Source organism: Esox lucius, chromosome 1 (genome assembly GCF_011004845.1).
Source record: "Esox lucius isolate fEsoLuc1 chromosome 1, fEsoLuc1.pri, whole genome shotgun sequence".
NCBI lineage: Eukaryota > Metazoa > Chordata > Actinopteri > Esociformes > Esocidae > Esox > Esox lucius.
The window spans coordinates 20,235,602-20,260,645 of record NC_047569.1 but is presented as its reverse complement, the minus strand read 5'-3'; the positions used below and the strand labels follow the sequence as shown (position 1 = coordinate 20,260,645).

The window sequence follows — 25,044 nt, the reverse complement described above, 5'->3', positions numbered from 1 at the left end:
ACTGAAAGCACTGCCAGGCCTAAATTCATTTCAGATTTAAAAACTATGAAGATAGAGAAGAACTGGACAAAAGCAAAGCCATATGTAGGGCCCTATAATTTCCACGTTGCGGAGAATGTGGAGGGTATTGCAGAATCCAGATATAAACGCGGAATTCAGACAAACATGGATTTGAAATAATTATATATTTTTTGGTTTTATTGTCATACAGGAATTGTTTATGCTAAATTGTGATGCGCCGCCACAGAAAAACTAAATATTTTTATGAAATACGATTTTTTTACCAAGCTCAGCACAGTTTACATTCACAAACTTTACTATCGCACGAGCATCAGAGCAGAGCAACATCCTTCACCCAATGCTCGAAGTATCAAACTAGCGAGTGAGATCAGAGAAACGTAACTGTCTGTGTCTGTGCACGCACACGTTGGTGTTTTACTGTCAGTAAGTGGCTGTCACTTTAAAGGGAGCTTTTCCACTGCATGGTACAAGCTCGATTCGGCTCGCCATTTTTGCTTTTCCACTGGCCAAAATATTTGATAGTGCCTGGTGCCAGATACTTTTTTTAGTACCTGCTTCGTCGAGGTTCCAACCGAGCTGAGGCGATACCAAAAGGTGACGTGAAAACATGGAAGACTTCTGATTGGACAAGAGTGACTCAAAGCATGTTAGCCGTCCAGTGTCAGAGACTGGCACCTCTTTGCGCGTCTGTGCCATGAGTTCTTGCATTGAAATGGGTTAATTTCAGTGCCAGTGCTTAGGACTAATTTAAGCGATCGTATTTTCCCAAAACCCCTCTCGGTTTGGACTTACGCACTGGCGTTGTAATCAACTCGTTATCCCTGTGAGACCCGCTGTTTTTGTAACCTACAAAAAAAACTTGTCTTTTTTGTATCCTACAAAAAAAACAAGCATTCTAACTATTTTAGCAGTCTGCAATGTATTAAGACCGAAGATGCTGCTTTTAGAGAAGCGGACATGCAAACTATGGGTCCAGAGTTCGTATCTCCTCGCAGGCGGAGAGGAAGTTAGTAGATTACTAGTAAGCCTATTACTGGCTAATAAGCTGTTCAAATGGCCAGTGTCAAAAGCTAACAGTTCATAGACACTATTTGTGGTGGAGGTAAAGTTAATAAGAAACGTTAGTCAGTTTAACACAATGCTCAATAGTGTTTAATGATGTGTGAAATGCGTAATGCTGTGGCGTTGTGGTTAAAGACAGTGCCTCTCACGTGGAAGTCTCAAGTTCAAATCTATTGTGAACAATGCCATTTATTTATTTTAATTCAACGATTTTCTCGTCGTTTCAACATGTTCAAACGGCCAGTGGCAAAAGCTACCAGTTCATAGACGCTTTTTGTGGTGGAGGTAAACTGGGTAAGAAGTCAGTTTAACTGTATCAGTATCTTTCACGAATAGCCAATGAGCTGTTAAAAAGGCCAGTTGCAAAAGAGGATTTGTTCAGGATAGACACAAGAGGCTACACTGACACTGTTCAAATGTAGAGCTCTGTGGTATAGTGGTTAGCGACACAGCCTTTCCCGTGAGCGACCTAGGTTCCGATCTCAAGAGAGCAAAACTAGGCTTTCCTGGTTTCTTGTTTATTAACTGCATGCGTTTATGAAGGAAGAATTACAGGGTCAGTAACGAAGATCTTGGTAAGTGTTTCCATATGACAACTTCTAGCTATATATTTAGGGATAGGTAACATGTTCACTAAGATTGCTTATCTACTAATTCTTTATTTGAATCTAAAATTTGAATAGCCTGCTAGTTATAGAACACAGAAAACACGACAGCTACGTTTATAGCTAACTTATAGCTACATTTAAAGATAGCTAGCTATGCAACAAGGTAGGCTACTTGTTAGCCAGATCTAGTGAAATAGGGTATGTTATAACTAGCCAAAGTTGCATGATGACACTGATCTACCTGTCACTATATGCAAGCAGGCAAGATCCGTTTATTTTGTAGCTTCATATACAATATTGTCATTATTTCGAGATGTAAATAAAAGAATAACTTTGTCATGGCCATCTTCTATGTGATTGTTGTGATCTTCCATTTCAGTTACCAGGATGCATTGTTGAACTGGGGGATGCTGTTGCCTGAGTAAATGCCAACATGGGCCTCTTCTGAGACCGGGTACAAGTCCTCACCCCTGAATGATGAGGAAATAGAGGGTACTGTGCAGATGCACAGAGAGGCTTCAACTCTAGAGGAAGAACAAGAAGCTCTCTTCCCATTTATGTTTTTGTTTAATAATTTGGAAGACACTGAAATAGTCATGGATGAAATGGACAAAAGAGAACTTAGACATTTTGAGCTTTTCTGTTAATTATTTTTGTTGATGAGGATACCTATTAGCTGACCTGACCTTTATAAAATAAAATTCAACACTCCCAGTTAACCATTTCAACTTTCTAGAACATTGCTGTTAAACTGAACAGTTCAAGTCAAAGGAAGGAGAAAATATCACACTAATTTGCATGAAAACTTGTTGGATTTACACTGCGGAACCCACACGTCTCGGCAAAGGACCTTCAGAACAGTTTAGCTGACACTGAAGTAGTTGTTCACAGGTCCAGCATGTTTACATTTGTGTAATTTTTTGAATCTGGAAAATGTGTAAATGGTAATCCTGTATAAACTTGTGCAAAAGGGTGTCCTGTTTCACTTGGTAACATGTAGAGCTCAGATCAACTATGTTGTAACTGCAAAAAGCAGCATTCTCAACCATCATCCTCCTATTGATGGCCCTGTATCACATATAACCAAGGAATGGCTACTCAAACAAAAGCTGACTATGGCAGGCGTTGTGTATGTATGCATATGTATGCTTGTGTATTATAACTGCACTCAGCAGCTTTGTAAACCACCAGTGTCTCAATTTTGACCATTTTCTATATCTGTGCTTAGTGTTATAATCTAGTGTTATATCTAATGAAAGATATCATATTAAATCACAGACTCTTGAGATAACATTTTAACGTTAGTTTACTCTTCTTCCTCCATTAGTAAACTCAATGTAATGACGCCATACATGTACATGACACTTAGCATTGAACCATGTGTCAAACTAGGATGTCCCCAAACTGGCCAATGGTGATCAGTGGACGTAACTTAATTTTCAGGAAACACTACATTAATGGATCCCCTATATCAAGTAACGCCCCTGACTTGAGTTCTGCTAATATACCGTATTGATTTTTGGGTGTAGGCGACTTCCCTTCGGGGTAGCCTCTGCCATCACAGCCTTCACTATCTTTCAAAATATGTATTTTTTGCTGCCTCTCCTGTACACCCAAATAACCGATAATGACACTCATTGCCAACAAATGCATTATCGACATTATCCATTTTAATAGATTAGTTGTTGCAGCCCTAGATCACAGTGACTTAATTTGACTTGAGGTTGAATACAGAACGAACATATATACAATTCCCATTATAAAGGGCGTGTACTCTTATGCATACAAGGGATTGACAATTTGTTGTTTGTTATTCATCTGACAATATATCAGTTTGTTTTTTACTTTAGTATGTTGGTTATTAGATCTGTTTAAAATTTTTACATGATTTAGCTGCATAAGGTATATCATAACACATTTGTTGTTTTTTATAGTGTTTATAAAATTGTCAACAGGAGACATTTTACTTTAGTATTGCATTATTAGGTAGCTTGATGAATAGCACCACACCCAGTAACATGTAACAAAATGTACAAATAAGTTATACATGTTCATATACTGCTTTTCCACGTTTTTCTGGATGACTGATTGTGGGACTTTTAATTTGGAAAACAAAATAAACACTCATTGACTATTGATAAATTCAATTTTCATTAGAATCCCTGCAATCAGTTATTCTGTCAATGCAGCCTTTGAAGACTTTTGATGCAAAGTCCAAAAAATAAAGTAGGCTAAGGAATAACCGAGGCAGGGTGAATAGACAGACTGACATAAAGACAAATGAGTCCTGTGTGTGTTCTTGACACTGTGCTTTATTTTTAAACCTGGCACAGACGGTAAGATTTAGGACCAAGTTAGTGTCTGCTATTTTTAGATTGCCATTTTTAAGGTGTTGTCATTAACCGGATTGAGGAGGTGTGAGTATGATTTTTGTCTGTTTGCCTGTGTGTTTGTGTATGTGTGTGTCTAGGTGTCTGACCCAGAGTAATCAGATTGATGCTCCTGCATTCTGTGATTTTGGTCTGAGAGACTACATAAGTGTTCTGCCAGAATAGGAATTATTGGGGTTTCCATTTAAATGCTTGTGTTAATATTGCTGTTGTATGATTAGTGTTGTGGTTTCACTTTTCCCCTACTTTGGTTTGTTACATTCTGATAATCTCAGGAGATGGATCAGCTTTTGTTCGTATATATTAATTTATGCATTGTGGTCATCACGTTATATCTCAGATAACCCTGGCCTGATTTGTTTACATTTCGGTGAATGTCTCTCACCATTGAGATCTGACATTTACAAAATGATTGGCCTGATAGTGGCACTATAACAAGTGATTTATAATACTAATTTTGCAAGGTCACATCCCACACACTCTGCTAAACTCATGAAATTTGGTACATTGGTACCTCTCTTCAAAAATAACAAATAGAAATCAAGAACCCATAAGGTCCACCATGATGGATATTCCACCATTAGAAAGTGTTTAATATGCTATTCTTCATGCCACAGAATTAATAGCAAAAGAGAAATATTGGTATTTGTAATATATATTTTGTTATTACTACCTAATATACAACCACTCACTTTTGACCAAATTACATTAATGTGGGCATGGACAGGCAAAAACAAGAATTTAAATCAGTCAAGGGTATTTTAATATTAATACAATGTGGATATTTATATTAATAATAAATGACCCATCTAAAAATAAATGACCACATTGTAAACATGTAAGCGGTACATGTTTATATCTATTGATCTGTTTGATTAAAAGTGATGAGATTTGGCAGGCATGCTCAGGAATATGAGTGTCCCTAACCCATGCAATACCTCACCAACCACATGATTTTGACTAAACTTGGATTCATTTTTCTTGTAAAAATTACACCAGGGGGATGGATCCCTCATGGAGGATGACATGTTTACTGTTGCCTTGTGTCTTATTAGATTCTAGCTAGCCATGGGTTTACTATGTGTTGCTTTGCCTCTCTCTATCAGCTCTTCCCCAGAAGTAATTATGCTAATTGTTGTTTGATCAGATGATTAAATTATAATTTGATTAATCCGGGGTACTAAATGCTCTAAATAAATGTGAGTCTGTTTGGCTGGGTGGCTTTACAGAGCTAATGTCCCCTCTCACCCAGCGAACAAACAGGAGAAAGGAACAAACTGAGAGGAGGAACATTTCTTTTTCAGTGAAATGAAGGCATGATGTGTTGTGAGTAAGGAGGAAGACAAAGGAAGTAGAGTATTGAAGTACTAAAGCAAGGAGGATGCAGGTTGTCTGTGGGCTTCTGTAGGGGAGACAAGCTTTGTGTTAAACACAATTGGTTTACATATAGGATATTATGAATGTTTAGTATACAGAGTGGCTTCATGTCTGACTATTCCAGCATCTTTCCTTCTCCAAACTAAATATACTGGAAATTATGAGCATGTGGAGAATTTTTTGTCCATTGCTTCAGTTGTTGTATTCAGTTGTATTTTTTTCTTTTCATTTTTATATATTGCCTAAATTGTATACATTTAGACAAATAAAATGTAGATCTCCACTACAAATTTTAATGTGGTTTATTGACAGTATAGTTCATGAATTGAACTTCAGTCTGGGCTTGAAATATGTTCTACATTGTTTATGTACATTGTCTATATATATATTGACAATGTATATACCTTTTTATAATATATATACATTTTCAGAACAGTTGCTGAAATGGGTTGATACAATGTATTTGATCTCCCAAAGAATACTGTACAATTATACAGGACAACGTTAATTTATTTGGTGCTGAATTCAGAGAAAAAAACTACATTTTGTCTCCATACTTATTGATTCTTAACAATGAGTATACTCAGCAAACCATTATATAAATCATGAAAAAGGTAATGTAGCACATCTTAGGGAGAACGCCATGGTGAAATTTGAAAAGGATGTTGTGAGACTGTATTTTAAAATGTCTTTGAGTTTTTACTATTGAAAGAGCTAGTTGGAGAGTAAATTATTTCATGCTATTTACATTTACATCCTGCCACATGATTACTATGATTAGTTCAATTATGCCATCAACATAATAAAAAAGGCCATATGGGGTTTGAAAACAATCGCAATTGCAAATAATACTTAAATAAATATTTGACATTCAATTGAATAGCTGACACTCCCACCAAACTGCTTGGATCTCTTTAATTTTTCTGTCTTTCACAATACAGTTGTGTGCTAGAACACAGTTAATAACTCAATTTTGCATCTCATCAATTCATACAGCTGCATATTTTACAACATTTGTTAATAGAAAAAGGTTTAATCATGCTATACCCAGAAGGCTTACTGCTCTTTTTTCCTGCAGTCCAATGTGAGAATATGTCTTCTTGATAATAAAAAAAATGAAAATGTTTCTGTGCAGCTTTGATCTACTTGGACGCCATTAAATCAAGATGGTCTAGCATATTGGCATTATCCCTGTAGGTTTAAGAAGTGGTTTAGTTTAGTCTACACGCACTGACTTCCCAAGCTCTTCACTCTGCCGCTCAGAGGCTTTCTCAATAGGATTAGCTTTAGCGTGCCATAAATATACCATGCTGTTTTCATTTCTGTTCATTTGTGGAAAGTCAACCAAATATGAAAATGCTACACCAGGCCTACAAATCTCTTGAGAAATTGTGAAGATTCCTTAGTATTCCCTTTTCAGTGGGACATGCAGTCATATTGTACATATTGAATCAACCTTGAAAAAAACTTGAACTGTAAAGAATATTAATTAAAAAATAATGTATTCTAGGTGATATTAGTTGTAAAAACCGTAGTTTTCTATCATTTATTTGATTGAATTTGCATATAGTTTGTTCAGTTAATGCTTAAAAAAAAGCTTCCTCTGCTCTCTAGTATCCACGTACCTCAGATCAGTAGTCTTTTTACCGTAGTACTTTTTATTTAACTGTTGTAGCATCAGAGGAAGCTGATATAGTTTGTTATAATCCCCCATCAGACTCTCAAACTCCCATTTGTTCATCAGCAGCATAATTCAGACATCAATGTCTGGAGCGCTCACATTATCACTGCTGAGAAATGTTGCTGCTTCCTTCCCTATTAATGAGACATTCACTCTCACATGAAAATAAAACCAGATCTAGAGAGGTACGCTTTACCACATCCTACCCCTCTGACATCAGAGGACCGATCTGTCTTTGCATATCACCAGTGAGTAGAGCAGAGCAGACAGCAGCCCCTTTCTTCTGTCATGTCCTGGTTAATATTTATGAAAGCAAATTGGAAGACTGTCATTTGGCAAGTTCCTGTGCATGCCCTGTGTATAGCCTCTGGGCAGGAATAGGAAAATGCTTACTCACATTGGATAACCCCCTCGTTACCTCTCTTTCCTCTATGTTCCCTATGTCTCCTGTCCCTGCCTCAGGTCCCAGGCCACCCCCCAGGCACGGCACAGTGGGCTACTTTAATTACCCAGGATTCCTGGCTGATAGAGCCTGTCACAGTGCAGCAGTGCCCAACCTAACATTTTTAGTTTGCCCATGCCCACTGACAGTCAGTGGGGTGTCCTATAAAATACCCAGCCCATCAATCCACCTTCCCATTCTCTCTGGATCTCCATTCTTTTCCTGTCGCTTTCTCTGCTCTTTTGATTTATTACTGTCTGTCAGTTGAGTTCATGATAAAACGATAGGCAAACTATGGAATATAACCCATGGATGAAAAACAATTTAAACATACAATTTAAACAGTGAGCATTCAAGCAAAAGTGCTAAATAATCTTTACATGGCTGCATTCATTTAAGAAAGACAGTGAGGGGTTAAAGCTGGCATACATTGTTGGTGGTTTTTACATAAGCGTTGATTGCACTTAGACTTAAATGAAGTGCATCAGTGGTCCTGAAAGCACCCTGAGATGGCTGGTTAAACACTGTCTGTTAGCTGATAAATTATACTGCCTGTAGAATTTTATATAATCTGAGCTGCAGAGTTTGTGTTGTGCCAGATCGTTTGAAACACAATAGTCCTCAATTCAGGATGGATGGAATTTAAATAATTGACAAATAATTCAGAGAACAGACATACAGTTGTGCTCAAAAGTTTGCATACCCTTGGAGAATTCTTAATAAATGTACCATTTGTAAAGAAAACGAGTGAACAGGCAAAACACATGTCTTTTATTTCTTATGGGATTCAAATTCAACTATAGGTCATAACAGAATGGCACAATCATAAAACAAAAACTGACCCCTGTTCAAAAATCTGCATACCCTTAGTTCTTAATGCTGTGTATTGCCCCCTTTTGCATAAATGACAGTGTGCAGTCTTTTGTAATAGTTGTCTATGAGGCCTTGAATTCTTGTAGGTGGCATAGCTGCCCATTCGTCTTGGCAAAATATCTCCAGGTCATGCAATGTCTTTGGTTGTCTTGCATGAACCGCATGTTTGAGATCTCCTCAGAGTGGCTCGATGATATTAATCTTGCCATCAATTTTCACAAGATTCCCCATGCCTTTAGAGGTCACACACCCTCAAAACATCCGTGAGCCACCACCATGCTTCACAGGGGGGATGGTATTCTGTTCACTGTAGGCTCCACTATAGGCTCTCCAAATAAAGCGCTTATGGTTGTGACCATAAAGCTCTATTTTGGTGTCATCACTCCAAATTACAGTGTGCCAGAAGGTGTGAGGGGTGTCAAGGTGTTGTCGGGCATATTGTAACTGGTCTTTTTTGTGGCATGGCGCAGTAAAGGCTTCTTTCTGGCAACTTGACCATGCAGCTCATTTTTGTTCAAGTATTGTTGTATTGTGCTCCTTGTATTGTATTGTTGTATTGTGACCAAGAGATCCCAGAATTTTCCACTTCTTAATAAGTGTTTGAACGGTACTGTCTGGCATTTGTAAGGCTTTGGATATCTTTTTATATCTTTTTCCATCTTCATAAAGTTCCATAATCTTGTTACGCAGGTGTTTTGACTGTCCTTTTATGCTCCTCATGGCTCAGTATCCAGCCTGCTCAGTGCATCCACGTGAGAGCTAACAAACCCATTTATATACAATTCATACATAAAACACTAATTACAATTTAAAAAGCCACAGGTCTGGGAAACTCACCTTTAATTACCAAACTCACCTTTAAAGGCCAAACATTCAAGGGTATGTAAACTTTTGATCAGAGCCATTTGGGTGATTTCTGTTATCATTATGATTTAAAAAGGATAGTGATCAGTCATGCATGATCAGTCATATATTCTAAATCAATGCCAAATTTTCACAGTTTCTGCCAGGGTATGCAAACTTATTTAGACTACTGTAATTTAAATGGTGCATCATTCAAATGTACATTTACTTCGCAAACATCACATTATGACATCCAATTCCTTAACAACACAAAGATGGCCACCGTCAAATGTCTACTTAAATTATACAGATTTTCTATTATACATATTTATATTATTTTCAAACATATCCAAAAGAAGACTTAGTGTTTATTTAAAACAATCCCATTCTAGTCAACATCTGATGTGTGGCGCTCCAACCACTTTTGTTCTACGATTTTAAACTGCACATTTCCATTACATGAAATGCTATTCAATTAAAGGTGGCCACAACAAAACCACTTCAGATATGATGCATAAGCTGCAACATGGGCAGATTTTTTTTTCAAAGCATGTCCAATATAAAAAAAATATTTTTGCAGTTTGTTTGACCTGTTTGTTTCTGAGCACTTTTATTATGAACAAATATGGATAATACTTAGAGGGGAGAGAGGAACTATTACATCTTATGGAATATTAATGCTAATTACACAATTTCAAAATTGATTTAAATTATTAATTTAGTTTATGACTGTTGGTACTCTCAAGTGGTACACTTTCAGAATTTGTGCTCAGTTATGGTGTGCATCAATGTTTTTTCACATTGGCATTTGTATTCTTTCATTGTGCTTTATTATTTTGTTATCTAATGCCAATATATCACATATTTTGCCTCACTGGTGTGGCAAATACAGAAGCGGATTAAACAGCATGACCATTACACTGGTGCTTCTTGTGTTAGGACAATTAAAGGCCACTCTAAAATGTGTAGTTTTGCACAAAACACAATGTTTGCATAAAACACAATGTTTGCATAAAACACAATGTTTTCACAAAACACAATGCCATAGATCAAATTCTAAAAGCCTGCAATTGGTATTTCAAACCACATGTAACTACACCAGCTCAGGACATCCATTGTTGTACAACAGAAACATTTCGTCTCTACCAGGGTCTTGAACAGACAGCAAGTGGGCTTTGATGAACACTGGTACACTGGAGAAATGTGCTTTTCATAGATTAATCTGGGTCGAACTCAGTAAATAATTTTTTGTAAATATGTAATATTTCAAAAGAGAACTTTACTAGCCAAATGTAAAGTATGTAATTATTTGTATTATATTTTTTCTAAAATACTGTAACAATATCAAGAAAATGTGTCAATATACAGCTCCAGAAAAAATTATGAGACCATTGCAACTTTTTCTTTCCTTTTCAAAAAAGTTGAAAAGGAAAGTTTTGAGTGAGGAATAGAAGTGTTCAATTTGCAGTTGTCTCTTAATTTTAACCCTTCTGTTCGTCACTCAAAACCTACCTTTTCAACTTTTTTGGAAAGGAAAGAAAAAGGTGCAGTGGCCTCTTGTTTTTTTCCAGAGCTAAACAGCATTATACATTCTGTGGACTGTATACTATACTGCAAGTTTTACACTATAGCAGAAGTTTTAGCAGAAGTTTTATTTCTGGACACAGGAAGAAGTCTGTATATTTTTGTGGCTTACTATTATTTTATTTATTGTATACAATCCAGGAATCCAGGAAAAACAAAACAGCATTAATCAGTTGTACAAGCAGAGCAATGAATAAGTGGAGAAAGAGACAGAGAGTAGGGCAATGAGGAGAGGAATCATTGTCCTGTATTGCCTTCGCTGTTGGATGTCATTGGCGTCACACTGATAGACTTAGGATACTCCTAATAGTGTTGGTGAAAGCACGTGTTGGTGTGCGTCATGAGTTAACCCTATTGTCTGTCATCTGTGTGTATGGTTGCCAATGACAGATTTCTCTATCTAAGAGGCTAACGCTCAGCAAACGCCTCCATTAGCCATTAAGGAATGAGGTCAGACACAGCCAGAGATTCTCTTAAGCTGCCTCTGAGGAATTCCTTACCAAACCCTGACAAAAATATCATGATTTGTTGGACTTTTACACATCAATATAATGCTTTGTTGTAAGAAGGATTGTTTACATACTGTAATTTTTACATTTTAATCTATATATTTAATAAGGTTTTGCATGTTTACCACATTTTTGCCTTACCCAGGAAACCATACGCTTTCAAGTTCAATGTTTCATTTACTTACAAGATAGGCAAGCTATGGATCATTTAAACTAAATGCTTACATACCTGTTTCCTTATGACATTGCATACATAATACAAACAATTACTTGAATTAAGTAAAATATTTAATTATAAATGTCAGTAGTAATAACGTAACAATACCGATTCCAATTAGTGTGTAGTTGCGCATACAGTATTTACCAATGTATTCAGGTGGGGGTGTGGGATGCCTACATTGTAGTGCAGTAAATTGTAACCAAATCTGAGCATAAATGAAGAGTAGAATGGATTCTGGTCGCAACATTATGAAGAGTGCATTATGGCAAGAATGGATGTGTGTTTGTTTGGGGGTGAGTGGTGGTGAGTGCTTGAGCAGTAATGACTTATAAATAGAAACTCATTGTAGCTGTTGGTATGAGATGCCATACTCCTATTCAGACTCCTTTGTTCTATGGTAAATGGCCGAGCAGCAGGTGACTGGGGTGTGTGTGGTCCCTGAAAACATTGCAAACATTTGTCAGGAACCGCTTTGGATAGATGTCCCGGAAATGTGGGAACTTGGCCTCAGTGATGAATTGGGTTTCTATAGGGCCTTGTAGTCATGTATGAAAATATTCCCATACTAGACCGTCATGCAACTAATCAGAATACTTTTTAAGTTGCCTTAGGAAGTAGAGCAAATTTTGCATCTACTTCACATCATTGGTGGCTTTGAAAGTCCATGACAGGTCCTCGGTTATGTGAATGCGGAGGAAGTGCAATCTGTTGAGTCTCTGCAGTAGCTCTTTTGATGTAGATTGGGCATGTTGCCTTTTTTCTTCCACAAATTAAAAATAATCTCCTCTGTTTTGCTGATGTGGCTGACGTTTTGTTCCTGGGACCACAATGCCAGGTCGCCTACCACCTCCCTGTAGGCTGACTAAAACTGATTAGTTATCCAGACTAAAACCAATGTGTTATTGTTGAACTTGAAGACGGAGTGTACATAGCCACAATTGTGGGTGAAGAGAGAGTAAAGCAGAGTGCTGAGAAGCCAAGAATGCAATTGAACGGGTTGGAGTCCAGACCTAGTTCTCTGAACTTTTGGTGATGAGTTACCAAGGATAAATAGCCAATGAACCACATTCTCACATAGGTGTTACTCTTCTCCAAATATGTTGAGACTGTATGAATAGTGATAGAAATGGCATGCTATGTAGATTTGTTGTGGTGGAAGGCAGTCCCAAGGTCTTACGCTGCTGTACTATTTTGCTGGGGGATTGGGTCAGTTCTCGTTCCACACTAAGTTCTCCTTCTCTACTATAAATCGTTGTTGATATGAAGAATGCATTTTCAAAATTTTCTCAGTCTCCTCATGTTTTAAACTTTCCTCATGTATTTATAAATTATTCCAATTTGACTCTTAATATCTCACCTGACACAGCCAGAAGAGGACTGGTCACCCTTCTGAGCCTGGGTCCTCTCTAGGTTTCTTCCTAAATTTCAGCCTTCTTAGGGAGTTTTTCCTAGCCACTGAAATTCAACACTTTGCACCTTGGGGTTTAAGGTCGGGTGTTTCTGTAAAAGCCCTTTGTGACAACTGCTGTTGTAAAAAGGGCTTTATAAATAAATTTGATTGATTGATTGAAATTGGAGTAGGTCTAGTGATCTGGGTAATTTGCCTTTGATATGGGCAATGACAATTTGTTTAAACCACCTCTTGATAACAGGACTGTGACTATTTCATAGTCATTATTACATGTACCACTGCATTTACTGGGCACTTGGACAATGATTGTCTCTTTGAAGCCAATGAGAACTACACCCTGGAAAAGGTTCCAAATGTTTAGCACACACTCTGAAGATGCGACCAGGGAGGCCATAACTTATTGAGTATTTATTCCATATAAGGCATTTGTCATGTCAGCTGCGGAGAGTGTGCACCTGATTGTCCATAACATTAAGAGTAATGTCTGCCTTGACTGTAGCCTCATGTAAAAACATTGTTGAATTGTTTTAACAGAATGCGAAAAGGGGAAATCGAATGGGGAGTTGATTATCCGACGGAGACTACAATCCTCAATGTATCAGAAGTTCTTTACCATACCCAAGCTATTCCATTCTCCTCTGTTGTCATTTTCCTAGATCTGTCCACTGCCTTTGACACTGTGAGCCATCACATCCTACTTCCCAGCCTCTTGTATCTGGGAATATCAGGCTCTGCTCACTCTTGGATTGCAACCTACCTGACAAACCACTCCTGCTCGGTGTCATGGTGAGGATCAATGTCTGCTGGTGTTCCCCATGGCTCTGTTCTTGGCCCTCATCTCTATACACCAATCCCACTGGCTGTGTCATATCCTCACATGATCTTTCCTGTCACTGCTACGAGGATGACACTCAGCTATTTTCTCCAGGTGCCAACATGCCTCTCTGCGTGCCTGGCTTACATCTCGCTTGGATGTCAGCCCGTTACCGCAAGCTTAACCTTGACAAGCCTGAGCTGCTCTTCTTCTGCAGGAAGGCCTGTCTGCTCCAGGTCATATCCATCATTGTTGGCAACTACACAGTTTCCCCCTCCCAGAGTGCAAATAACCTTGGCGTGACCCTAGAAGCACCCTGTCATTCTCTGCTAACATAAAAGCAGTGACTTGATTCTGCGAGTTCATGCTCAACAACATTTGAAGAATACAACGTTGCCTCACACAGGAAGTAGCACAGGTACTTATCCAGGCACTAGTCATATCATGTCTGGATTACTGCAACTGAAAATAAGATAATAAATTATTTTCCAGTTACACCCCCCCTTGGGTTTAGTTCAACGTGTACTTTTCAATAGGACCTTGTCTGTCTGGCATCTCACCAAGGATGAGTCAGCCAATAAATGCTGCCAAAACTAACAGGTTCATTTACTTTCCATACTCTGTTGTTCCAATGTTTGGAGTCAAGTCAAGAGGACCTTATTAGGTTATTTGCAATGTAGGACTTTCAAAAACCTAAGAGAAATAGATCGACATAAATGCACAATCACAAGAATAGTACACTTTGGGGTCACATTGAAACGTTTTCGAAAGAAAAGCAAAATTTTTGTCCATTAAAATTACATCAAACTTATTAGAAAAACAGTGTAGACATTGTTAATGTTGTTAATTACTATTGTAGGTGGAAACGGCAGGTTTTTTATGGAATATCTACTTATGCATACAGAGGCAACCATTTGTCTAGTGTTCCAATGCCACGTTGTGTTAATCCAAGTTTATAATTTTAGAAGGCTAATTTATCATTTCAAACCTCTTTTACAATTAAGTTAGCACAGCTGAAAATTGTTGTGTTGATTAAAGAAGCAATAAAACTGGCCATCTTTAGACTAGTTAGAGTATCTGGAGCATCTGCACTTGTGGGTTTGATTACAGGCTCAAAATGGCCAGAAACAAATAACTTTCTTCTGAAACTCGTCAATCTATTCTCGGTCTGAGAAATGAAGGCTATTCCATGCTAGGAATTTCCAAAAAACTGGAGATCTCATACAATGTTGTGTACTACTCCGTTCACAGAAGCGCAAACTGACTGGGAGTGGGAGGCCCTGGTGCACAACTGAGCAAGAAGACAAATATTTTAGAGTTTCAAATCTGAGAAAGACGCCTCACAGTTCCTCAGCTGGCAGCTTCATTAAATAGTACCTGCAAAACACCAGTCTCAACGTCGACAGTGAAGAGGCGACACCTGGATGCTAGCCTTCTAGGTTGCAAAGGAAAAGCCAAATCTCAGACTGGCCAATAAAAAGAAAAGATTGAGAGGGGCAAAAGAACACAGACACTAGACAGAGGAAGACTGGAAAAACGTGTAATGGACAGACAAATCTAACTGAGGTTTTTAGATCACAAAGAAGAACATTCGTCAGATGCACACCAAATGAAAAGATGCTGGAGGAGTGCTTGAGGCCATCTGTCAATCATGGTGGAGGCAATGTGATGTCTGGGGGTACTTTGGTGGTGGTGAATTGGGAGATTTTTACATTGTAAAAAGGATCTTGAAGAAGGAAGGCTACCACTCCATTTTGCAACGCCATGCCATACCTTGTGGATGGAGCTTGATTGGAACCAATTCCCTCCTTCACCAGGACAAAACAACCCAAAGCACAGCTCTAAACAATGCAATAACTATTTAGGGAAGAAGCAGTCAGGTGGTATTCTGTCTGGAGTGGCCAGCACAGTCACCAGATCTCAATACTATTGAGCTGTTTTGGGAGCAGCTTAATCACATGGTACATAAAAAGTACCCATCAAGCCAATCCAACCTGTGGGAGGTGCTTCAGGAAGCATGGGGTGAAATCTCTTCAGATGACCTTAACAAATTGACAACTAGAATGCCAAAGGTCTGCATGGCTGTAATTGCTGCAAATTGAGTATTTCTTTATGAAAGCAAGTTTGAGGGACTCAACTATTTAAATCGTTGTTTCCTGACCAATATTTTTTATATATTTCCTAATCATTTTGCTATATTTCATATTCAAACTAATCTCCTGTATGTTTTCATGGAAAACAGGTACATTTCTATGTGACCCCAAACTTTTGAATGGCAGCATATGTGAACAGCCTCCCACTCAATTTGCAGGAAGGCCTGTCTGCTCCAGGTCATATCCATCATTGTTGGCTAATTTAATACTAATTTAAAGAACAACATACTTTCCTTCTGTTAAAGAACAGTATACTTCTCTCCTATATAAGTATTTCTTTTTTATTTCAGTTACATTTGATTTACACTAATTGATAAACACTGAAAACACAGTGCAGGGATTCCCAACCTAGCGGACATGCCCCAAAATAGGACACGTGAGCTTCCTGTGGGGGCCCCTGGGTCTCACTTGATTTTTTTATATATATATATATATGTACATGTAGATATTTTTTTACCTATTTGAAAGGTGTCATGTGTAATAAATACAATAATTTTAATCTTATTAATATAATTGGCCATTTTATAAACACATCACTCACAATGCAAATTTCAAGAAGATATCACTGATGTTCTCCCTATTGTGGAAGTTAGCTAAATTACTGTAATACCAGTTTGCACTCAAACCAACCCTTATAGCATAGTTTTTGCATACTAAAAGCTTTAAAAAAGAATTGTGGCTTTAGGGGAGATGATTGCATGCAGGGTGTGGCTTTTCCATTTGACCAAATAATTGTATGCACCAAAATAATTTCTAGAGAACAAATACTGTGAAAAATGATCATTTCAGTATCACTGCAGACATTTTATGGTGAAATTCTACAAAATGCCCCAAAATTATATCTCACTTGGACACCATAGCTTTACTACCCAGAACTGAACATTACTGTCAGATAACAATTCCTGTCATGCCAAAAATGGGGCCCTGCCAAAAAAACTCCCCCGTCTTTGTCACAATGGGATTAAAGTACTTCTAGCATCCGTTGTTATGGGCGTTGCAATAACCTTCCAAATTCTGACCAGAATGGTGCATCTGTTTTCTAAGCTGGTTGCTTCGTTTTATTTTCTCTAGTAGAGTTTTGCGCACTGTTGAGGCAGTTGCATGCTAGTTAATTTGCCTTGTTAAAATGTACACGTTAAATTTTCATGTTATTAGCTAAGCACACATTACCTTTTTGGGGGACACTTTTTTGCTTGACAGTCCTTGGTTTGAAAAAGATTTGGAACCTCTGTTCCATTGGCATGTCAACATTCCAGAGTGGGGATTTCTGCTCATTTTAATGTTATGTAACCTGTCACACACTTGCAGAATAAAATACAGTTTGATTATTAAATTACTCTGTGGCATTGCAAGGCTTTGTGGTAAGCTGACTGAGGCTTTGTTGATGTAAAATACTACATTAGCTGATTTGGCTTATCGATTTTGTAGACTTTTTAAAGAAATTAACCAAGAATTATGAGCAATATAAGAAAAAATAAAATAGGCTACAACTGCGTGAGATTATAAAATGTGTGTAGAGAATTATTTTGTAAAATAGTTGTTGTGAAGTCTACAATCAGAAGTAGCAGTTTGCAAATAATTTCCAGATACAATTTAGCTTCCTATGTTTACTGAAAAGGACTGTTAATATCTTACCTTAACTCATCTTTCTATTCTAAAGATGACATTGAAAAATCCACAAAATGATATTGTTCATTTACCTGCATTTGTGTAGGATCACACCATAGAAAAAAATGATTGACTCAATATGTGTGCCATTTTAAATTAAATTATGGATATGCCTCTGGTTATTACGGTCCTTAATGTTTTCTGTAAAGACGTCAAGGGATTTCTTTCCTTTTGCATGTACACTAAAGAGGCATTATTTAGTTTTTTTAGATACATCTGGAAAATACTGTGCAGAAAGAGTTGGTTTTCTGCGAAGTTGGGATGTCATTGTCTCCCACCTCGCCCCCCCAAATTATGTTGTGATTGGAATGTTGCTACATCCTCATCATTATGAGGGGTTTTATTTTGCACATGTGTATGTGTTCAGAGTTGTGTGTTTAAAATCAGAGTGTATCTCTTTGCGGGTCAAAGCTGCTGGAGCAGAGAGAGGGTGGAAACCGCTGCGATTTGGAACCTTGTTAGAAATTTATGAAGTGCTAAAATGTTTTATCCCCAGGGAGGCCTAGCCAGCTGTCACTGGTAAGCCATTTACTTCTAGGCACTGACTCTGACACCAGACAGAGATCCAGAGGCAGGCACGAGGCCATGATCAGCCAGGAGAAATCATATACACCACTCAGAAATCAACCACCTGGCAATTAGCACTGAGCTGCCTGACGCTAATTGGTCCCACTTCGTTTTTCCTCTCCTTCTAAGGGGAGCTACTGTACGTAACGACACACTTCAACATCATCATCGACTCTTTTCACGCTTGTTGGTCGCCTGCACAACCGAGGCAGGATATGCATTTAATGCTGTGCATTAGGAAATGACCTCACTTGCTTGATATTTTACTTCTTTTTTTTTTAATGTGATTTAAGGAGTAGAAAGGGATAGATTATGTAATAAGATACAGTGACTAAAAGGCTCACATTAAAGACACTGTAAACATCAGGTTTAATCCATAACAAAACAAAATGGCCAAGCAAATATCTGATGTCCAGATTGGTTTTAGTAATTGTCATATCATCTAATATTTTTGTCCTATTTGTTCTATTCTCTTGCAGTTTTTAGTGAAGATATACATTCCAGCTTATATTTTGTCAATGCATCTCTGCAAGAGGTAGTGTTTGCCAGCACCACAGGGACCCTGGTGCCCTGTCCTGCAGCAGGCGTGCCCCCTGCCTCGCTGCGCTGGTACCTGGCAACTGGAGAAGAGATCTACGATGTGCCAGGGATCCGCCACGTGCACCCCAATGGCACCCTCCAGATCTTCAACTTCCTCCCCTCCAGCTTTAGTAAGCTGATCCATGACAATACCTACTATTGCACAGCTGAAAATCCTTCAGGGAAAATAAGAAGCCAAGATGTCCACATTAAGGCAGGTGAGTATTGCTTTTAAATAATAACTTTCACTGTTGTTACTATAAAGCTTTTCGGTTTTGCTTGTCTGTATCATTTGCTACGCCTTTTGCCATTCCCAGTATTTCGGGAACCCTACACGGTCCGTGTGGAGGACCAGAAAGCCATGAGGGGCAATGTAGCGGTCTTCAAGTGCATTATCCCTGCCTCTGTGGAGGCTTACGTCACTGTCGTATCATGGGAAAAAGACACAGTCTCACTATCCTCAGGTAAGACAACATTAGCATAATTTGGTCAAAGCATTGTTCAACTCATTGCTTCATTATGAGCTGAATGTTAGTTTTGTATGTGTGGATTCAAATCAGCTATGGACACTGAGGAGTGATTCCAAGGGATAGCCTAAATATATTTACATTAATTCCAGAGATATTGCTATGCATCCCGATGTTTCTGCATGGAAAGCCTTCCCTGCTCTGCTCAGTGTGACTCACCTGCTTGTGTCGGCCTTTACTGAAACTCCTAGAGATGCTGTTCTTTAGTTAAAGCCAAGCTAATGTCTGTGTCGGATGTGTACCCGCCCCTCTCATTTGAAACCATTCATGGATAAGGTTGATATTTTATATCCATTAAATGATAACTTGATGTGGCAGTCTTGAAATAAATGCTGAGGGGCATTTCCCACATCCTGGCCTTGATGAGAAGAAATCTATTCTGGGGAGGTTCTTTTCTGCACTATTTAACCAATCCAGTAAATATGGAGAAGTACTAGTAAAAGTGTTGTTAATGTCTGAAAGGGAGAGTTGCTCTGTTTATATTTCCCCTGAAAACAGGAATATCTGCTTGATTACTTTATACTGTAACTGAAATGGTAAACTTGTTTCTGCTGTTGTGAGGAGATATGATATGGTCTATATTATAACTGCACAAGAATCTTTCAGATTCAGTCAAGATGATAATCCCTGTGAAACATCACTTTTTACCATCAAATTCATGACCATGAAAAACAGAATAGAAATTGCAAAATGGTGAGCAGAGCACAGGGAAGGATTATCATAGCCACTAGGGTTTTTAGTGAGACAAGGTCATGCGCTATTGTGGTCTAAGAAAAGAGTAGCAATTTTTCATTTTATTTACTTTTTTTCCTGCAAACAAGAAGGATGTTGCAAAGTGGAATAATGTGTAGACACAGTGGAAGGTTTTATCATTATTCAACAAAGATGGGATTGGCCCTGTTTATTCCGATAACTATCAAACCACACACGGCTTGTCAGAAGCTTCAGCAGCATGACTAGAATCAGCTAGAATGTGATTATGGATTCTGATGCATGGGCAAATACACCCCACAGTGTTATCGAGAGGGTATGTTTAAGTCAAAAAATTTGTGTTTTTATTTTAGCGGTTTAATCAAAGAGGTAAATAAAGGACTTCTTCCTATACACTCACTTAAAGGATTATTAGGAACACCTGTTAAATTTCTCATGAATGCAATTATCTAATCAACCAATCACATGGCAGTTGCTTCAATGCATTTAGGGGTGTGGTCCTGGTCAAGACAATCTCCTGAACTCCAAACTGAATGTCAGAAATTTTGAGCGTGGCATGGTTGTTGTTGCCAGACGGGCCGGTCTGAGTATTTCTCAATCTGCTCAGTTACTGGGATTTTCACGCACAACCATTTCTAGAGTTTACAAAGAATGGTGTGAAAAGGGAAAAACATCCAGTATGCGGCAGTCCTGGGGGCGAAAATGTCTTGTTGATGCTAGAGGTCAGAGGAGAATGGGCCGACTGATTCAAGCTGATAGAAGAGCAACTTTGACTGAAATAACCACTTGTTACAACCGAGGTATGCAGCAAAGCATTTGTGAAGCCACAACACGCACAACCTTGAGGCAGATGGGCTACAACAGCAGAAGACCCCACCGGGTACCACTCATCTCCACTACAAATAGAAAAAAGAAGCTTCAATTTGCACAAGCTCACCAAAATTGGACAGTTGAAGACTGGAAGAATGTTGCCTGGTCTGATGAGTCTCGATTTCTGTTGAGACATTCAGATGGTAGTGTCAGAATTTGGCATAAACAGAATGAGAACATGGATCCATCATGCCTTGTTACCACTGTGCAGGCTGGTGGTGGTGGTGTAATGGTGTGGGGGATGTTTTCTTGGCACACTTTAGGCCCCTTAGTGCCAATTGGGCATCGTTTAAATGCCACGGCCTACCTGAGCATTGTTTTTGACCATGTCCATCCCTTTATGACCACCATGTACCCATCCTCTGATTGCTACTTCCAGCAGGATAATGCACCATGTTACAAAGCTTGAATCATTTCAAATTGGTTTCTTGAACATGACAATGAGTTCACTGTACTGAAATGGCCCCCACAGTCACCAGATCTCAACCCAATAGAGCATCTTTGGGATGTGGTGGAACGGGAGCTTCGTGCCCTGGATATGCATCCCACAAATCTCCATCAACTGCAAGATGCTATCCTATCAATATGGGCCAACATTTCTAAAGAATGCTTTCAGCACCTTGTTGAATCAATGCCACGTAGAATTAAGGCAGTTCTGAAGGCAAAAGGGGGTCAAACACAGGATTAGTATGGTGTTCCTAATAATCCTTTAGTCTGTGTGTACACAAGCAGCAACAATGAGGGATTCCACCATTTTAATGTAGTTAACTGGGGGGACATCCATCTTTATTGACTCCATCATCAGAAGGGATCAGTCAGTGAAGGAGAAAGTCCCATATGTTAACATGGTAGCTACCTTCAACTGCAATGTCCATGATAGAACAATTTTCCTCCCAGATAAGTCCTCTAACCATCTCTAAGGTTTAATCCAATGTTTTATGTGTGTACTGCATGTGTTTGTATTACCATCAGTCTTGAAGAGCCAAACCTATTTTTGCCCATTATTCTCTGATGGAGGCCAAGCCTGCAGTGCCCAATACTTGAATCATTAACTCCTTTTAAATTGACAGAACATTTCTGTAGCACCTACACAACCATTATTCACAAACAACAGCATATTGGAATGTAGCCACACTTACATTTGTATAACCAAAATAATGTCAATTAAATAGATTAGTTCTTTATGAATATAAGTTTGGTTTAGGAAACCATAACAGCTGAGAATGAAACGAATGAACACAAACATAACAAACCAGCGGCAAACTCCTGAGTAGGCCTAGTTTACAAAATACATAAAATCAATAACGGCATGACAAAATCTAGAAAAAAAATAATAATCTGACAAAAGGCAGGAAACCCCCCAAAAAGAGAATGATGTGGCCACGCACAGCCGCCGTGTTAAATAAATTGCACAGCAGCCTGCACTTCTGCAAATAATATTTGACCCACATAATTAAGCCATTCCAGCCAATGTAGCCAAGATAGACAAGTGTCAGCCTATGATGTCTGTGTATATCATATAATTAGGCTCTATTTTGAATATGCAAAAAAAATGATGTTTTATTAATGTCCATCTCTTCGGTACAACTAATACGAGGTACACACTCTCACGGTGTGCGTACACTAATTATAAAATTCAATAATGCCTTTCAAGACTAATTAGGGTCAAGTCAGAGTCATGAATCATGGCTCAGCCCATCCACATCGATCCTCAATTGGTCTCGCACTTTTCACAAAAAGAACATGTTCTTACCTGGTAACTCATCTTCATCACCTTGGGTATACCCTGCAGTTACTGTGAATATTTACACTCGAGATATGGGTTGTGTTACTTCAGAAATTGAAAATCGACATGAATATCTCTCTGTAAATCTGAAACCAGCAGTTAACCACAACGCAGTAGCTTGGAGTGCCCTCCATGGTCACATGTTGTTGATAAAACTATGAGCGTGACTTCCATAGTGGCTAGGGGTTTTATGAATGCATCAACTTTGGGACACACGACTTGAATGATGCAATTTATGGCCCACGTTTTAATTAATAAAACATGCAATTCAAATTTACAAATCACTTTAAAATAAATAAACCTCATTAACAATTTCATTTAGGTGGTATTTCATGTGTGAAGTCTCAAAATCAGACTTCAACAAACGCACTTGTCATATAATTAGGCATGCTTTTTTTCATAAGAAATTACGCAAATTTGGTACGTTATGGGATTCCACTTTGGGGATCCACTTTGAGGCCTTGTGGAGGCTGCAACATTGCACATTTGGAAGGGGCCATTGGAGGGTCTAATTAGGAGAATGGGTCTATTTGAGATTCAGCATACCATGGAACAAACAACTCTCTACACATGGACAGGGCACCAGGGTCCTTGTGGTACTGGATCTGCTCTAGCAAGGCAGTTGAATGGGTTGACTTGTTGTAAGGCGTTACTGATGTAAACTGGGTTCCACCCCTTTTTTCCAATGTAATTTCAGGCCTAACACTGGAGGCTAATTATCCCTGAACCTGTTTCTTACTTGTACAAACGTAATTAAGCAGCAAGTGCTGCCTTGCAAACAGAACCGAGAATCTTCTAATCTTACGAAAGTGCATTGTTTATGCTGGACCTAACTAAGATTATTTTGGTTTGTTTAGTGCAAAAGGTGTACATTTCAATCACAGCACAGGGTGTAGCTACGCCCAATCTAGCATTTAAGATCAATGTTATGAACAGGTGGTGCAACTGGCCTCAGGGCTGTAGCCTAAAGTTTTATTGTCCTCTTTTTCTGGATCTTGTTCCTGACAATGTTCAAGGGGCTCAGGGTGTTGCCCTATCTGGACGATTGGCTGGCAGTGGCATAGTCTGAGAAAGGATGCTGTCTGTGTGCAACACTCATGTAGATTATTGGTCAAGCCCTCTCAAACAAGCTGATTTGCCATAAATTCATGGGCAGAAAGCAAATAATTGCAAACTAAACATAAGCTATGGTGAAAATAATCAAACAAAAAGTAAAAAAAGAATGACAAAAAAACACTTATTGAATAAAAGTTATTACCTATTTAAAAAACTCCTTGAACTCTTTGCCTTTGCCACAGGGCATTATGGCAACCATAGAAAGTAGTAAGAGAGATTAAATAACAAAGGGATACCGATATTAGCGTACACTAAATTATGACAGCTATGACTGCACAGGACTTGGCTTAATCTGTGTCCACAAAAATGGTCTACAGAGTTTTGGTACAACGGACTAGCACTATCTAACATACTTGATATTTGAGATACATAATCAACATACTTAGAGTGAAACTGTTTTTTGTGATACTCCAGTGTATAGAGCTTTGTGACCATCACTTATAACCACAATTTAGACAATGTATCTTGTAAAATAATATTTTCATATGTACAGTGCAAGGTACTGGTTTGATCTGTGAATTTCTCACCTGTGAATTTCCAGCGATTCATGTCAGGGAATAATAATATGTATAATTACAGACTAGGGCCTGTCTTAATTAATCAACTGTGATTGAAAAGTTAATTACAATATGAATTACCTCTTAAAATAAGGACTGCTTAGTAGTCATTTGAAGCGGCCCTGTTTTCAATCTGAATGAGCAGCCCTAATGTTGCCACTAACTTACCATTAACCTGTCATGCATTTTAAAATGTACCTCACTGTGCGGCTTTTCAAATTCATGGCAGCTGCTCGGCTCCTCTCTGCTTTTGATAAACAATTGACAGAGCTAATAGGGAGATGAAAGAGGAAAAAGCAGAGGAGTGGAGTTTGTAGCGCGTCCTACACGGCTGTCTTTTATATGGGATGCCTAATGCATCTCCAGCTTTTTTAAGTGTGTGTGTGCACCAAGTGGTGGGGCTGTTGAATATAGGAGGGTTTTGTCTTCTGCATCTGCTTTGCTTTGGTCTCTCACCTTTCACATGTGATCCCAATTCATGAGGTGGCCTTGATGTAAAAAAGGCTGGTTACACTTCATTTTGAAACTCAGTTTTCATATGTAGATGTTCTGTAAATAGTAATACTTCCAACAAACTTTCAACAAACTATTTGTTGTCTCTATGGTTAGAGTTCTGGTTAGGTTTAGAATAAGGTTTAGGTTAAGTGTTTGGGTTTGGATAACGTTTAGGGTTAG

The 25,044-nt window shown here is 38.5% G+C and overlaps 1 protein-coding gene across 1 annotated transcript in view; it reads left to right on the top strand.

Annotated features, from left to right (window-relative positions):
• Positions 1 to 25,044, top strand: part of dscamb (Down syndrome cell adhesion molecule b) — a 161,231-nt gene that overhangs the window by 16,198 nt on the left and 119,989 nt on the right. The window contains exons 2-3 of the mRNA XM_010889381.5: positions 18,703 to 19,020; positions 19,120 to 19,266. Of these exons, the coding sequence (XP_010887683.4) occupies positions 18,703 to 19,020; positions 19,120 to 19,266 (465 nt within the window). The remainder of the gene's footprint in view (positions 1 to 18,702; positions 19,021 to 19,119; positions 19,267 to 25,044) is intronic.